The 18,002-nt window shown below is 45.0% G+C and overlaps 1 protein-coding gene across 2 annotated transcripts in view; it reads right to left on the bottom strand.

Annotated features, from left to right (window-relative positions):
- The window catches only part of LOC147008773 (caM kinase-like vesicle-associated protein), a 173,505-nt gene that overhangs the window by 12,743 nt on the left and 142,760 nt on the right, over positions 1-18,002 (bottom strand). For both annotated transcript variants that reach the window (XM_085863505.1, XM_085863504.1), the window contains 2 exons: positions 4,116-4,194; positions 2,412-2,499 (listed from right to left, as the gene is read on the bottom strand). In XM_085863505.1, coding sequence (XP_085719631.1) covers positions 2,412-2,499; positions 4,116-4,194 — 167 coding nt within the window. The remainder of the gene's footprint in view (positions 1-2,411; positions 2,500-4,115; positions 4,195-18,002) is intronic.

Raw genomic sequence — 18,002 nt, 5'->3', positions numbered from 1 at the left:
TTTTGACATTCAACCACAAAGTCTGGATTGGCATGGACCTTTTGACTACAACAGGCAAAGCAGGTCAAACACCCTTTTTCTGGGGAATATTAGTGAGCCAGTTGGGTTTTTATTGGCAATGTTATCGTCACTTGTGACTAGATTTCTTAAGTATATTGATGACTTCCGTCCACTGTTTGTGTGTTTGTTTGTTTGTGTGTGTATGTTTGTTTGTTAGTTTGTTTGTTTGTAGGCACGATAACTCGAGAACAGAAGAAGCTACCAATGTCAAATTACACCACGTGATTCAGGAGGGTGATGGCTAATGCTGATTAGATTTTGGTCAAAAATCGGTCAAAGGTCAAGGTCACAGTGAGGTCAAACATCCAAAACATTCGATTTTTGATGGTTTGGTACAGAATCATCGTAGAAACTTCTGGTTTGCGTCGCTACCTTCTCGAGAGACAGCTTTTATTAGACAAGGTCAGAGGTCAAGTTGACGATTTCGTAAGTACCAGTCTATGACTGCTTGTTTGGTTGTTTGTCTGTTTGTGTGCAGGATATCTTTAAAAAGTTGTGGACGCAATCATATAAAACTTGGTGGACAGATTGGGTGCGTGATAAGGACGAATTGATAAGTTTTGGTGAAGATCCGAATACGAGAAATATTTAGTTTTTAAAAGTGATTCTTCACCATTGAGAAATGGGACCAAAAACAACATGTGGCATATTTCACAAATTTATTGGCCCCGCTATGGTCTGATGGATCAGGCATTGTGTGGCGGAGGTATGCGCTTGACCGAGTGCCCTTCTACTTCTTGCCTTTTATGATTTTAACCATGGCTCCCAATATTAACCACGGCTCCCAAGAAGAAAACTGTTGCAAAAATCAAACCAATTTTCGAAAATATAATCGAAATTGAAACAGTTAAAACAACGATAATCGAAAATCTGAAGAACCGAGTGCAAAAAAGTCGAGGAAAGTGATGTCTGATTCAGAAAGTGAGGTTTTGGGTAAGCTTAGTCGAGGCAAGAGTGCATTTATTTTATTTATTCGCTGGTGTTAGGAGATGCAGAACGAATTATAAAATAAACACTTCAATAGTTTACAAAAGGAGAAAAGGTGGGGGCTTCGGAGCTCTTAGGATGGGGTGGAAGTACGCTGTCTAACCTGGATTTGAATCCTGACCCAGCTATAGACTGTAATCCCAGAGTTTCACAGGCAGGTTTATTCATCAGTATGTGTGTCGGCCCCCAGATGGACGTTAAACTGGGCATCCCATCTGCCGGCATGAGTTGGTAGACGTTTAAGACCCCATGGTGCCCTTTGCGAAATGTATTTGAGCTATCGCCAGCACCTTGAACAAATTCCAAATTCCTGCCCTAACTACGACTGGGAAGGAAACGGCAAACCACCCAGTATCGCCCTTGCTCAGGAAGCCACGTCAGTGGAACCGACGCTCTGTGAAGATAATGGAACATCAGAGGGCGAGAGAGAGAGGGAGAGAGGTGGGGGCTTTAGACAAATTACAGAAGGAAAGGGCCGCATCTGCAGACAAATTATAGAGGGAAGGGCCGAGTTTCATCTGCTTTGAATGCTTAATCTGCTTCAACGCAGCAGGACACTTCATCGCAAAGATGATTTACATTTATTTTATAAATTTATTATCTCCACCACCAAAGGTGAAGGAGGTTATGATTTCACCCTTTTCTGTCTGTCTGTGTACAGGATATCTCAAAAAGTTGTGGACAGGTTGGGTGTGTGACAAGGATGAAATGATTAGATTTTGGTGAGGATCCAGAACCGGATCCAACTCTTGGAAATTTTAAAGTGATTCTTCACCATTGAGAGATCGGGCCAAAAACGGCATATAGCATGATTATTCAAAAAGTTGTGGACGGATTCGGACGAAACTTGGTTGAGAGGTTGAGTGTGTGACAAGGAAGAACTGATTCAATTTTGTTGAAGATCCGAATCTGGATCTGGATGCGAGAGTCATTTAATTTTTAAAGTGATTCTTCACCATTGAGAGATTGGGGAAAAATGATACATCGCCTGATATTTCAAAAATGTATCGATTGGGCCCGATATGTTCTCGTGGATCAGGCATTACGTGGCAGAGAGTATGAGCCCTACCCAGTGCCCTTCTAGTTTGAGTTATGATGTTTATTTTTGGCTGTCCTGACCTTCCTCTATATTTTCTGGAAGCCAGGGAACCTAACCCCCTTATTACCATGCAAAATTGGTTTTAACTATCGAGGTTTTGAATATTGTGGCATTTTCCAGGAACGTAACCGTGCTATTTCAGGGTTTACTGTATTTCCAACCACGTTCTTGTTTGCACCATAAATGTGGTGTGTATTTCGAACCACCTCCTTAACCCAACTGTACCAGTGTGGTGATGATGCAATGCTAATGATGCAAGGCTCACCTTCCATCTCCGTTTGGCAAAATTCCTCTTGATCTGCGCACAAACACCTGATTTTATATCTTTGTCCAGCGCTGCTTTGCCACATGTCCTGTGGACAAAAACAAAATTCCTGTTATGATTTAGGCTCAGTGTTGTTTTGAGCAATTACTCCATCAGTGGCAACAATACAACTGCTTACAAACACTACAACCTGCATGTGTACGTGCATTATATATACAGTCCTGTATATTTGCAATGTATAGTGTGTGTGTGTTAAGTCCAACCTCTTTCCCACTCCACCCCCCCCCCCCCACCTACCCCCCACCCACTCATCTCGTGGTGGTTGACCAGGTGGAATAGAGGTATTTATTACTTACCTGCCAATGTGGAAATGGAATTGCAGGCAAGCATGTGTTGGCTACCACGTGATGGTACCACTTGGCTAATATCTTACACACTCACTCGCTGTAAGTTTGCAAGTCTCTCGGGTTGGAATTTGGCCACTTGCACGCAAAAAAAAAGTTTCATGGATTCATAGGATGGGGTGGAAGTATGCTGTCTAACCTAATCATGACCTAATCATGCTGGAAGTTGAACTTTGTTCCTCTTCAAGGGGGTCGCATGATTGAAGGTGGCAATACAACAACAGGCCAAACCAGGCATGTGCATATATGTGTCCCTTCTTTGGAGGGAATCATGTTGAAACACATGCTGAGATGGTTAGGTCATGTGGCGAGGACGAGTGATGACAGGATTCCAAAACAGCTCCTTTTTGGATAGCTACTGCAGACATGCCCTACCTATTGACCATGGTTGAGGTGGAGAGACAAAGCAAAGCAAGACCTGAAGAGCTTCCAGGTTGATGAGAGGACATGGTACCAGGCAGCTCAAGAGAGGTCTGGAGCGAACAGAGCATATGGATGGCCTGGCAATCTTCACCATCATTCAGGAGAGGAAAGGCCAGGATAAACATGCCCTTACAACCAGGCACACACTGCACACACTATACCTGGTCGCTGCCAATGCCAGACATGTGGCTTTACATTCCTTTCCAGTGTTGGGTACAAGAGCCACAGCTTTGTGTCCATGACAACACTTATCTGCACATCATGTATCAATAATTGTGACACAATTTCCCATTGTAAATTTCTTCTTTATTTTTCCTAATGTACATCTGGAGCTCTTGATCTCTGATGCTCATCTAAAGGCGATGTCCAATGTCCACGGACGTATTATGCATTATCTTTCTTTTGGGGTCATTACCAGTCATTACTGCAAAAAAGGAGGGCTGGCAGGAGAACCTTGTGGTATGTGCACTCGCCTCTGAGCTGTCTAGCCTGGTTTCAAATCCCAATCCAGCTATTACATATGCGGTGTTTCACATGTACAGTAGAGCGATTTATCAATGTGTGCGCCATTCCTCGGATGGACGTTAAACTGGGTGTTCCACCTGCCAGCACGAGTTGGTGCCTGGTTGATGTTCAAGATCCCACGGTGTGCTTCACAGAGTGGACGAGCTATCACCGGCACTCTGATTCTCAGCAGTCAGTAAGGGCAGGAATTTGTATTTTGGCCAATGGCAAACGACCGAGCGTAATCCTCCACCTTTACCAAGGAACTGATTTGGCAGCACCAATGCCTGGCAAAGAGCATGGAGTGATGATAACGATGATAACAATGAGGATGATGATGATTATGAATAAGAAAATGCAAAAAGGACGGTACCATTCATGAGCCAGTGCTTCTTTAGCTGTCATTCTCTGTTCTTGGTTCACTTCCAACAGTTTGGACACCAGGTCCTTTGCTGAAACACAGTACACAAAAAGTGCTCATCAGCATTAATCATTCCACCAAGTACAGTATACATGCAGTTTTACTTTACAGTTTTGTTTACATTTACAATATCTTCACTCACCCATTTACAATTCATTTTTCATGTGGTTTAAAATTTAAATCTCTAAAGTTACAATTTTTCTTACAATTACAGTTTTGCATTCCTTCAGAATTTCCTGTTTGCAATTATAATCAACACGAAGCACCCGCTCCCTCAGGGATCATGTTATTATCTTTATGATTTATGATTAGTTATACCAGAGCAGAGTACCCGCCATCGAGGCGATCTTGGTCGAAGCATGCAACATGCACTTCTGACACATCACATTATTTGGGCAGTGTATAGGTAACAGACCGCTACCTCGATCACTCCCAAAAATAAAAAAAATAACCCGGGTTGTGTATATGAAACAAAAATATGCGTACTGCTTATGTACATATATAATACATCGTGGTTATATCACTCAGATAATTCCAATTGCAACCTTCCACCCCCAAAAGAAAATGCCAAGATGGGTGAAATTTTTTCTTCAAAACTTGATGAAATGAAATCCTCTTGGAGAAGTCGATAAAACATGCAACATCATACTTTTCCTCCATTATTACTGTGTGTATGCATGTTTATTTCAATATAAATGTATATATATATATATATATATATATATATATATATATATATATATATATATATATATATATATATATACTAAAATATAAGACCCGTCGCTTTGCTGACAGAAATACCAATCTTTGCTGTGATGGCTAATCAATAGGGCAAGAAGACCAGAGAGTTGGTGTCCAGGCCACCCAATGCTCGCCTGTTTATACATTTATCGTTTTTAAAAGACTAGTCTAATAATTTTTTTTTTATAAAGCATTGCAGTGAAGTCTGATCCAAATAATTTTAAAGCAATATATGTATTTGTATATTGTAATCAGTGAAAAATAGTGTGCTGGATAAAAACATTAGAAAGGAAAAAACTTTAACGTTGATGTGCTGCAAAAAAGTTCAGTTCAAAACAGGTCAAAAGTTTTTAAAATATTTTTTAATTTCAACTTCACCACATCAATAGTATACCCCAAAGGAACCTCCATGCCAAATATCAGCATCCTAGTACACATATTAAATGAATGGCAAGCTTCTAAATAACTTGGACCAAAAACTTTAACGTTGATGTGCTACAAAAAAGTTAAGTTTAAAACAGGTCAAAAATTAAAAAAAATTTAACATTATTTTTTAATTTCAACTTCACGACACCAATAGTATACACTAAAGGAACCTCCATGCCAATTATCAGCATCCCAGTACACATATTAAATGAATGGCAAGCTTCTAAATAACTTGCACCAAAAACTTTAACATTGATGTGCTACAAAAAGTTAAGTTCAAAACAGGTCAAAAATTTAAAACATTTGAAATTATTTTTTTTAATTTCAACTTCACTACATAAATAATATACCCCAAAGGAACCTCCATGCCAAATATCAGCATCCTAGTACACATATTAAATGAATGGCAAGCTTCTAAATAACTTGCACCAAAAACTTTAACATTTTCACGCTCACGCTGACGCCGGAGGTATTGGTATAGCTCTCTGTTCTTCGAATAGGTGAGCGAAAAAAGGATTCAAGTGAGTGCTGGGATAACCAGCATCCCAAGTTGGCATTTGCAGTTCCGCCACATGTGCCACGGACACATAAAATAAAATAAAAATAAAATATATACATATATATATATATATATATATATATATATATATATATCAATATATATCTATATATTTCATCACAAACCTTCCCAGGAGTTCCCTGAATCAACTGTAGTTCGATTTATTTAAATCCGTTAATCTGTTCTCAAGTTATAACACGACAAACAGACAGACACGGCTCCTTTGATAATCAATAAATATCATAAATGTTTTATATCAATACCAATAAGTGTGTGTGTGTGTGTGTGTGTGTGTGTGTGTGTGTGTGTGTGTGTGTGTGTGTGTGTGTGTGTGTGTGTGTGTGTGTGTGTGTGTGTGTGTGTGTGTGTGTGTGTGTGCGCGCGCGCGCGCGTGTGCGCGTGCGTATGTGTATCTCCTCCATAACTCCAAAACCATGAAACCTATCAGCCTGAAACTTTGCACGTATACAAAGGAAACTCCAAGGAAGTGCAAGAGTGAAAAGTGGGTGTTCGGGTTAATTAAAACATCCCTTTTGAAGATAATTAGCGGCCTTCTTTAATTATATCCTCCATCCGGCGATCCTCGGCCACATCACTCTCTGGGGTCTTCAGGCATATTCTGGGTTACCTCGCTGGGATCTGAAGCCACCATGTTTTTTTGGCCTGCTCAACCATGCCCTGACTTGCAACAGGCGCAACGATTTCTTTTTTCACTTTCTTCACTCATATTATCGAATGTCTGTTCATCATAGCTCTGAAATGCTGGGTACATTGCAATGCTTATAAGCACCTGGAGACACCAGTGTTCATGGCTTTATTTCATTTCTGCACATGCCATAACCTCGAGAATCTCTTAAACTAAGCTGAATTACAAAATTTAAGCTCCAGAATTTAATTTAGCACCATTTCCCACAACTAAAGAAGTGTTCATTTGTCTAATTCAGACATAGTTTGGACATTCGGACATAGCTATTGCTTGCCAACTATTAAATTAAAGCGCTTGCTTGACTGCCGAAGCCGTTTGCGGAGTGCCCTACAGTGGACGGCGGTACAGTTCGTGTCCCGATTGGAATGTACAGTCGGCAGTTGCTACAAGGTAGAGGTACATACTATATGGGTATATTTGGATCTGTAATTTAGGACTCTCTGTGGGTGTGTATGTGTATGCCTGCATGCTTGGTTACACGGGTGCCTCCGTGTGTGTGTGTGTGTGTGTGTGTGTGTGTGTGTGTGTGTGTGTGCCTGCATGCTTGGTTACATGGGTGCCATGGTGGTAAAGTTTCATCCCATATCTTTGAGGTTTTAATTTTTAACCTCAGCAGCGTATAAGCAATCATGTTTTCCTTTGTCCTTGTGACTGTTTCAAAAACAATTGGTGATTTTATGACTCGGTGCAGTGCTTTACAAAGGTTATATGGTTTCTCTTTGTGAGTTTCAAAGCAAAATACATTTGACAACACTCAATTTTTGAGCCGTTCGCCGTATTAACGTGCTTTCTCAATTAGAGAGCCAATTTTTTTTCCACCTGTCACATGATAATTGTGTGTGTGTGTGTGTGTGTGTGTGTGTGTGTGTGTGTGTGTGTGTGTGTGTGTGTGTGTGTGCGTGCATGGGTGCGTTGTTTAGTCGCCTGTGCTATCCTATGCTACGGTCCGCAGTTCCCTCTGCACGCACTGTCACTCTGCTAAATACAGCAAAAAATACATCCAATTCTTTGTAATTGCTGGTCAATGGATCAAAGTAAGTGCGGGCCCTGTGGTGTCATGCGATACCTCAGTCTCATTTGGTGTGATTTATTTTTTTTTTTTTTACACGAGATTGCATTATTTCCCCATTTTTAAGTGATCTGCTTTCATTTAGTATGTTACTTCATTTCATTAGGAGCTTGGAGCTATGTTATCTTCTGTATAAAAGTGAACGAGTCATTGTCTGTTTATGACGCTACTCTTCTGAGCTCCCAAGGTTAATTGCGAAAAAATTTTTTTGTAGGATCACATTTTTACCCTGATAAACCTTACTTGGGGTTTTAAACAGTCATTTTCTCACAATTTATAACTTATAAACACACAAACCACCACCCGTCGTGGGGAAGGGGTGGGAGTCCGGAGGAAGGGTGTGGGGTGGGAGGAGGGACCCAGTGTTGCCTGGCAACATCAGGTACCTTTGCTAGTATGACCTAAAAGAAGAAATTAGTCCAAAAACAAACTACATTCTACTGTCTGTTGAAATAATGAGACCAAGATAGAAACAATGTCACCTCATTATCTCACCTGGAACATCGTTCCGGGGAGCTTATGGGATGGATCGTCGTCCGTCCATCAGCCCGTAAACACTTGCAACTTCTTACCTCAAAACTGCTGATGGGATTGTGACCAAACTTGGCTAAAATGATATTTGGCAAATATTGCAACTCAAGTTTGTTCACATTAAAAATCATAATCAGTGTCTAAGGGGGTCTACCAGGGGTCAAAGTGGGTCCAGGTTTGACCACCCCCCCCCAAAAAGAAATTAGTTATTTGCTTTTTCCTCTGAAAGTACACACGATTTCGATGAAACCTGACCACAACTTTCATCACCAGTCATGGACCAAAATTTGCTCATGGGATTAAAAAAAATACTTTGGGATCTGAGGGGGTTTATGGGGGTGGGGTTGCCCCTCAAAATAGGTATTCCATTTCTCCTCAAAAACTACACACACAATTCTGATGAAACGAATACAACCTTCATAACCAGTGATGTACTAAAGTTTGTTAGTACATTGGTACATTTTGCTGATGTCATCCCACATTGACTTCCTCCTCAGTATCATTATTCTGCCGGTGAGCAGTCAGGGGTATTGCCCCTACATTTTAAAAATTATCGTTGCTCAATAAATGTTAATGTGACAACGGAAGCTACATGTCCAATCTCAGCAATGAATGGATGTCGATACTATCTGGTACGCAGTCTTTAATACGAGTTTCATTACAAGGACCTTCAACACAGGAAGAGGCCATGAGGCTCATCAAGCATCCGCAGTGGTTGCCAACCCATGTTTTTTGTCCATGTTCTCGACTTTTATTAAATGCTGAGCATCAAACAAGGAAGCAGCACGGTTTTAAGTTTTTGGTACGACTTGTTTCGAACCACCGACCTTCCAGACTCAGAACGGACACTCTAACCATAACACCAGCAAGTCTCGTGAACTTTCTTTCCAAGTTGTTTTCTAATGGTGTTCAGGGTCCCCGACCGGACTGGCTATCTGATTTTCTCCGTACATGTAATCAGCGGGTTGCTCTTGATGGCACTCTGTCGTGTGTTCCACCGCTGGAGGGCGGAGTTCCTCAAGATATCATATAAAGGGGCCATGACGTTATTCTTGGTCTCCACTGATAAGTAATCATTCTGCCTCAATGAACAATATCCCACCAGTTTGTGACAACCCCACCTTGTGCCAGACAATCTCTCACATCTCTGACAGATGCAGGCTCTGGCAGCATCCCTGTGGAGTGATCAGCATAAAGCAAGGAGCTGGTCCATTGCCAAGAACATGTCATTCAGCAAAGGGAAATCTCACACTTTCACTATGTTCCTCTTTTAAGACCAAATGGCAATTTCCCACAGTCTACGTCTGTGGGAAACCACTGGGAGAGGTGCTACCTTTGTAGCGACCTGACCAAAGGATCAACCATTAGCAGTGTTGGGCAGACCAAGTTGTCAAGGTGGTTTCCAAGGCTGGTCAACACCTTGGTATTTTCAGCAGAGTGAAGTCATTTTTGAACTGTCCCCATTGTTGCGGTGTTCAAGGACTTCGTCTGATATGCCATGGAAGACAATTTCCCGCATTGGGTTGAGGTGATATTTCCTATTTTGCTTCGCAGGATGCAGTCGATTTGAAAGATCTTCAAGCCATGAACATTGTTGAGCAGGAGCAGGATTGTCTAGTCTGCCGAGCATTCAGCACAGTCTTGCTCCTCTTTATGAAAGACATTTTTTCTACACATTTGTGGGGCTCATGGAAGAGTTATCACATATACACAAATCACAAGCAGACAGAGACAGCAGATGACACAAGACTTGAACTCAGACAAACACTTCCATTGACTTTGGGGGAAACTACCTCTCCAAATAGACTGGGTACCTGCAGAACCATCTTGTGGCAGCACTTTTCCATCCACAGTCAGCAGGGCACTTGTGTGGAAAATTTCCCTCCCGAAGAGATGCCAAGCCACATAGCTTACCAGTGCTCCAACCTCGAAGTACTGAGTGTCAAGCGAGGAAGCAGCAAGAAGGATTGCAAAAATCTTTGGTAAGATTTGGCTAGGGTCAGAATGCAACCACAACCTCCCAGATGCAGAGTGCATGATCCAATGACAATGCCACCGCCGGTGCAATATTATGGGATAGTTCATATAGACATTATTTTGATGCCCGGAGATGCAGCAAGCTCGACTGGTATATTGCATGAGAACATACATTTTATTTAGATTCAACCCAAACATAAAAATGAGAGCCAAATAACTCAGCCACAAGTATGCTGTCAACTGGTCTATCATGACATCACATTTGTGTTCTGGGCAATTGTGTACAAGACATGGCCATCCCCACATTAGTCACTGGACAATTCCCTGAAGCTGCATTTAACCATGCTGAACAACAGGTGAGTTCTTTTCCACAATAATGTAAAATGAAGAATTGAGCAATGATCGGATCCAGTAATTCTCAGTTCTTAAAATACGAATTATGATTTCACTTCAATGTAAAAGTGCATTGACATCTCTGAAAAACCGCCATTGTCTTTCGGGTGTAATGTTTGCATAAACTGCTTTATGACGAGTAGACAATCCTACAAAAAGTCGTAAAGGTAGGTAGGTATGATGCCAGCAAGCCTTCATCTCGGAGAATTATGAATTGGACAGAAGGAAGGGCAATTGAACAGCGGAGAGGGGTGGAGGGGTGGGGAGACGAATAATGCATGGATACATATTGTCATGGAAATAGCTACTTCAGGGTTAATAATGCTTAGTAGAGAGCAGTTATTTCCTTAATGAATGTCTAAACTCAAAAGTAAGTGTTATGTCATGAATCATGATATTACAAATGCATCACTTAATATGTCCACACTTTAGAGTCGAGAAAGGCAACGTCTCCCGATCCCATTGTCTGTGTTTAAAAATCACCATACGTTTGAACCTTTTATTTCCTGCTTTAGCCCATGTAGTCTGTCATAAATGTCCCTTCAAAAGCAGTTTGTTAGGTCTTGGGGTGCTAACGCCCCAGATGGGCAGGAAAAATAAGGCCCCAGATGGCCCAAGACAAGAGGGGGAAGGACCGCCAAGTGATAACGAGGGGATGAGAGGTCCTCCACCAATCAAACGGGCTGTCAGGTCAATGGTGAGTGAGAGTGGAGGGGCATGGTATGTCACGGCATGAGGTGGGGGAAAGGAACAATAAAAAGCAGGTGCAGCTGTGGGGGGAGGTGGGGAATAGCATTTGCAAGAATTGGTCTCCACACATATATACATACATATACACAAGCAGGTAGGTGACATGGGTGGTTGCTATATAATTGCATACTAGTCATACAGTTTTTGACAGATCAGGCTGAAAATTTTCGAAAAAGAGGTTGATTGTAGTGCGCATAAAAGCGCGGAAGCCGATTTTTTGATTTTCGAATATGTTTTTTATTTTAGGATTTTTCAAAAAATTCAAAGTCCCGTTGCTCGGCAACGGTGCTCAAAAGCATACAACCAGATCCTGGTATGAACCTACCAGTCAAGTTTCATCAAAATCGGTTGACTCCTCTGGCCTCCAGAGCTGTCCATTACAACATACATACAGACAGACGGAAAACCTGAGAATAACTGCAGTCGAGCGACCACCCAAATCATACATGTGTATATATATATATATATATATATATATATATATATATATATATATATATATAAATATATATATATATATATATATATATATATATATATATATATATATATATATATATATATATATATATATATATATACACATATATATATATATATATATATATATATACACATATATATATATATATATATATATATATATATATATATATATATATATATATATACACATATATATATATATATATATATATATATATATATATATATATATATATATATATATATATATATATACACATATATATATATATATATATATATATATATATATATATACACATATATATATATATATATATATATACACATATATATATATATATATATATATATATATATATATATATATATATACACATATATATATATATATATATATATATATATATATATATATATATATATATATACACATATATATATATATATACACATATATATATATATATATATATATATATATATATACATATATATATACATATATATATACATATATATATATATATATATACACATATATATATATATATATATATATATATATATATATATATATTGTTGTGGTTACCACATTCGCAAACCACCATTCAGATCCCTTAGATGAGGTATCTCGGTAGGTGCATGTGTAGTTAGGCCCAGACCCTTTGTCTAGTGGGAATACATGTCATTTATACGTGCTGCGACTCTTCAGGATAGCCGTTTTTCTTTTACTATCTTTATTTTGGACCAATCGGCACCATCACAACCACCACATCAACCACCAACCACAACCACCGCTTCACCACAACCGCCATGACCTTCACGTCACACCTCACAACCGTAGCATCGCCACCGTCATCTTGCGCCACTGTGGGCACCGGTGTTGGACTCATGCAGAACGCGCGTCGAACAGCGTGTACAAAATCACGGATTTTCTGCTTCAAAAACGGATCAAAAACGACACACGCCCACTTTTTGCCGTCCAATCGGTGAGCGAGGGGCGATTTGGCCCCGCCTCCAGAACGATCGATATATGCAAATTTGTGGATCAAAAAGCCTTCACGCCCACTTTTTCTCGGGCCAATGGGGAGCGAGGTGAAAGGTCAAAGGGAGGGGGTCAAAGGCGAAGTTACGGGGGGATAAAAGGACGGTGTTCGTCAGTCAGAAGGGAGTTGCAGGAGAGTCGGAAGCAGAGGGTCAAGACTTCGCGGGCGGTGGAGCTGCTCGTCGTGTGCGTTGGAGTCGGAACGGAGGGGACGGAGCTGTGGAAAGGCGGCGACACCAGACGAGGGGGTGCTCGCGTCGTGCAGGAAGCTGCACCCGAGGGAGGCCGACAGCGCGACCTGGCCGAGGTGGAGACGCTCGTCGCACATAATAAAGATCCTCTATACCCCGAGCATCAGCAACCCCCTCCTGTTTCCCCCCGCGCTGAGATAGTGCGACCAAGGGGGCCCCGTTCCCACCCCCTGCCAGGCACTGTCCACGAGGCCCGCGGGTTGCGGCGCCATCGCCGCTCCGCGTCTCATCACCAGACGGGTAGGCCCGACCCGGTCTCGGCCCCAGGCCCGCCTCATTCTTGAGGGTATTTCTTTTCCTTGGTTTTGGGTATGTGTTGTCGGCGCCGTCTGTGAAGTAGAATTGTATAAGTGTTGCCGTGTGCTCGGTAGTCGGTATTAGCTCTGCACTGTGTTTTCACTTTTATGTTTGCTTTTTGTGTAAATGGAATTGTGTTTTCTTTTTTGTGTGCATTTGGTGGAATTGTATTTGTGTGCTTTCCGTTCGTCGCGAATAAATGTGCTTTATTGTTGAACTGTTCTCCCGCTTCGCTTCGTCTTTTCCCCCATTGAACCCTCATCTTGCTTCACGTAAAGGGTTGGTAGTGGGCTGAACACGCCCGATAATTAATCGAACCGTCGAGGTCGACGATAACACCGCTCGGTTATTCTGATAGTACGGAACGGGTCGCTTAAGTGGCCCGTGTCCGAAGTCGACCTGCGGCGAGGTGCGATCGCCCGGTCTACCCTCCGCGTGGGTACTTAGGTAGTTCGAATTTGGCGAGCAACCCTATCCCACGCGGGGGCTGATTGGCTCGATCGCGGTGAGACCGAAAGGTCCACCCGTGACTGGTTCCCGGCGTTAGTCCGAGAGGGTCACGACTGGATTGTCCGTCCGGTGGGCGACGTGCTGCGATTCGAGTTACGTGGCCGTCCGCACGCCGGCGGGCGCGAATCGGCAACAGTGGTGTCAGGTGGTGGGATATAAATTCATCGCCCTCCTCGCGGCACTGGTATTGGAGAACAGGACAACAGGCTCTCCTGTCTCCAGCGAAATTCACGGGAATCGGTCCAGGGGTGAGAGAAGCGACCCCCGATTCCCTCCAAATTACGAGCGAGTTAAATTAACCCTTCACGAGAAGCAAGATGGCGTCTCAAGGCGAGCGGGAGCCGGGGGTATTAGAAATGGATATGTGTAATAATGTAGAGTCCATGGTCCAGGATGGAATCCCCGAGCAGGAAATGTTGATTGTGCAGGAACACGGACTCGCCCAACTGAACCCAGGGCCCGAGGTGGGTGCGGCAGCGGCCGCGGTGTATGACACCTCCCCCCCCTCTCCACCAAGACCCTTCCCCAACCCTTGCCGAAACGGCTCAGCTGAGTGCATCCAACATGGCCCAGCTATGCGCCATGCTGGCGGCAATGAACAAACAAATGAATGAAGTGAAAACGACGATGGATACAAATACAAATGAAATGAAAAACGAAATGAAAGGCATGAACAAACAAATGAACGAAAAGATGGATACAAATACAAATGAAGTGAAAACGACGATGGATGCGAATACACAGCAAATGAGGGAAGAAATGAAAGAACTACGGGGTGAGACGCAGAACATGGGCCGATGCCTGCAGGCGGACATGAAGGCCGTGACCAGGGAGCTGGGAATGGCGACTCCACGTGTGGGAGAAAACGAGCTGGATGGGGGTGCAACGGCTGACAGGCCCGCGGTGGAGGCGGGTGAAAAAATAATTCGTGGAATGTGTTGGGCGAGGGTCGTGACGATGACCGAAAGGGAAAAATTAAATGGGGAGACCAAAACGTGTGAGACGAGACACGAGGTGACGACAACAGAAATAATAGTTGAGACAAGGGAGGTAAAGGGTGAAGAGTTGGCAGTGACGGCAGCCGGGAAGGGAACCATAGAGGAGAGACTACACGAGGAAGACGGGGTAAGTGACGCGCACACACACACGGAGGTAGTGGAGGATAATGGGGGTGAGCTGGCGGAATGGGTAGAGACCCAGTGCGAGCACCTGGATGGCCTCCTCCAGGAACGAGGGGAGGGAGTATGCCCCCTTGAGGCGAGTCACGACCAGGTGAGTTCGGTCGTGCTTTGCGAGGTTGAGGGGACGGGTGCTGTGGACAGGTGCACGGAGAGCTTGGGGGGTATAGAGGCCCCGGAGACCCTTGTGGGGACACGGATCCCCAGTGTGGTTGTCCCTGTGTGTGTGGTGCAAGGCGTGGGTGCGTCCCCGTGTGTGGAAGCGACCCCGTGTGTGAGTGGTGTGGTGGCGATGGTGCCAGAGTGCGTGCTTCCCAGCACGCCGGGTGTGGATGGGGCACCGCGGGTTAGTGCCCCCGCGTGTGTGGATGAAACGGCCAGTGTGGATGAGGCACGGAGTGCGAGTGAGGCACCGCGGGTGAGTGCCCCCGCGTGTGTGAGTGAGGCACGGAGTATGGATGAGACACCGCGGTTGAGTGCCCCCGCGTGTGTGGATGAGGCACCGCGGTTAAGTGCCCCCACGTGTATGAGTGAGGCACGGTGTGTGGATGAGGCACCGCGGGTGAGTGCCCCCGCGTGTGTAAGTAGTATGGTTTGTGTGAGTGGTGAGGCACCGTGCGTGAGTGAACGGCCGTGTGCAAGGTCGCTGTGTGCCAGGGAGACCGTGTGTGTGAGAGAGCGGTATGTGAGGGAGATGTCGGTTGGCATGCGGGAGCACGCAGCCGCGTCTCCCGGTGTGAATGTGATGGTGTGGACTGTGTGCGTCGTAACACGCAGGTATGCGTGGGTTGAATGGAGACGACGACGGCGACATGGGAGAAACGAAAGCCGAGTAGCGGCTGAAGTTGTTTCGAGGACCGTGCCGGGTTCACCCAGCAGTGAGCACGCGGTTCGTGCTGTGCAACGCACGAGACCACCACGTGCTGGCTTGCGAGAGTGAAGTCCCGGTCCGGAAACGCCAGCGGTGGATTTGCCGATCCCGCGGACGGACAAAGTTAGGCAGGTAAATGGATTTGGACCGGACGGGTTCTCCACGCGATCGTGTGTGTTAAGCTCCAACGGGCAAAGCACATGTGTTCGCGTGGGGAACCCCTCGAGACGTGGGGCTTGTGTTTTTTTTTATGCGCACGGTGACGTCATGGCTGCACGTGTAGTTGGAATCCGGCAGGAGGGGTATCTCTGCCGGATGGTCCCGTCCAAGGAGGGACGAGGAACATGTGCAGCTGCATGACGTCACGGGCAGGTGCAAAGTGCGCGAGCTCTGAGTTGCCGCGCAGGTGCTGGGCATGAAAAAAAAAAAAAAAGGGGAAAACAAGCCTCACTTTCGGGTGTACAGGATTCCTGGGCAAGGGGTGAAAGACCCCCTTACCCGGGGCACAGGATGGAAACTAGTTAGGGGGAAGGGTTAGCTAAGCTAGACCGACTTCATGGGGCAGGGGTAAGTCCTCATGGAGTCCGTGGAATGGATTAGGTAGAGGGATTTAGTGAGCTTTAGGTTGGGAAATAAAAGTTATTTGGGACATTTGAGACAGAGACAGACTGGTGAGTGTGTAGAGGGGACGTAGTTTAGCTACGTAGTGTTAAAAGGAACGTGCTATAGTTTAAGGGACGACGTGGGAGCACGAGTTAGTTAGGGGATGTAGTTAGAAGGATGGCAGAGTTCAGTGGTGTGTGTGTTGAAGAGTTGGTGAGTTATGATGTGGAGACATGTTGAGTGAGTGAGGCCAGCGGGTCTGTGTGAGTGGAGCGAATGGGGAATGCATGGTGCGATGAGTGATTGGGGGGAGGAGTGACTCCCGCCCAAGGGACCCCGGGGTCAGAGTAAAGTGAGTTAGCTGGGTTAGTCAAATTGAAAAATGGAGGTCGTTTTGTTGTTGGTGGGAATGTAGGCTCGAGACCCATTTGGAGGGGTGCAGGAGCCCTGTTGACGGGCTTGGGAGCGTGGCTGCGAAAGGTGAGTATCGCTGAGAGCGTACCCCGGGCACCAGGCTAGTCGGCCGCGGTAGGCCATGGGCCCATGGGGGGCCGGGATAGAGTAGTGGGCACGGGTGCGCCTGCTTGGTGCGGGGGCCCGGGGCGCCATTAGCCGCGTGGGCAGTGTTGTGGGCACGGGTGACCCTCGGCAAGGGGCCCGGGAGGCCGGCCTGCCACGTGTGCGTTTCAGGGGAGGTGCCATGGGGGGCACTCCCCGGTGTTAGGGAGCTGGTAGGCTCGGAGGCAGTGTAGTGCCCGGGGGTACCATAGCGGGAGATTCGGCAGAGGGTCGTGCCTGCCAAAGGGAGACACGTGTCCCAGCCAGGAGACCGTGTGAGGGCACGGAGAGAAAATTGGGGGGCGAGGCCCGAAATTGTAAGGACACCAACACAGGCGACGGGAATCTGGGTTGTTAGAACCAATAGTTTAAGCGAGAGGCGCTTGTTGAAAGCCCCGGGGTAGTTTAACAGTTAAATGGTTAGGATAGATTAGGAGATGTACCCCTCCGCACCATCCATCCCCTCGCTGTCGTTGTGGGCCGCTGGACCCACTTGGTGTTAAGATCGCCGAACTCTGGGGAGGCCATTCTGAGGCTTCGTTGGGCCTCGACACAGGACGTTAGCTCTCCCTTGTTCCCCTCCGGGAAGGGAACGTAGGGGTTGGGAGTAGGCTGGGTGACAGGATAGGTTAGCCGAACAAGGACGATAAAGGGGGTTAGGGGACGATTTATAGTGGGGAAGTAAAAATAAAGACAACAAAAAAATAAGTTGGGGCTAAATTGGTTTTTGACAAATTAAGGGAGTGGGTATGTACAGTGACAGGCAAAGGCGATAGGTTGGGAGGGAGACAGGTAGGTAGGTCCGAGCCCGCCTTCCAGGTGGCCAGCACCACCGCACTCCCTCCACCAACCTCCACTGAACGGCAAAGGCTGGCTAACTTC

Source organism: Eptatretus burgeri, chromosome 18, assembly GCF_056783735.1.
Source record: "Eptatretus burgeri isolate ZD-2024b chromosome 18, Ebu_testis_v1, whole genome shotgun sequence".
In the NCBI taxonomy this organism is placed as follows: Eukaryota; Metazoa; Chordata; class Myxini; order Myxiniformes; family Myxinidae; genus Eptatretus; species Eptatretus burgeri.
The sequence above is the reverse complement of the archived record's forward strand: the minus strand, read 5'-3'. Positions and strand labels throughout refer to the sequence as shown.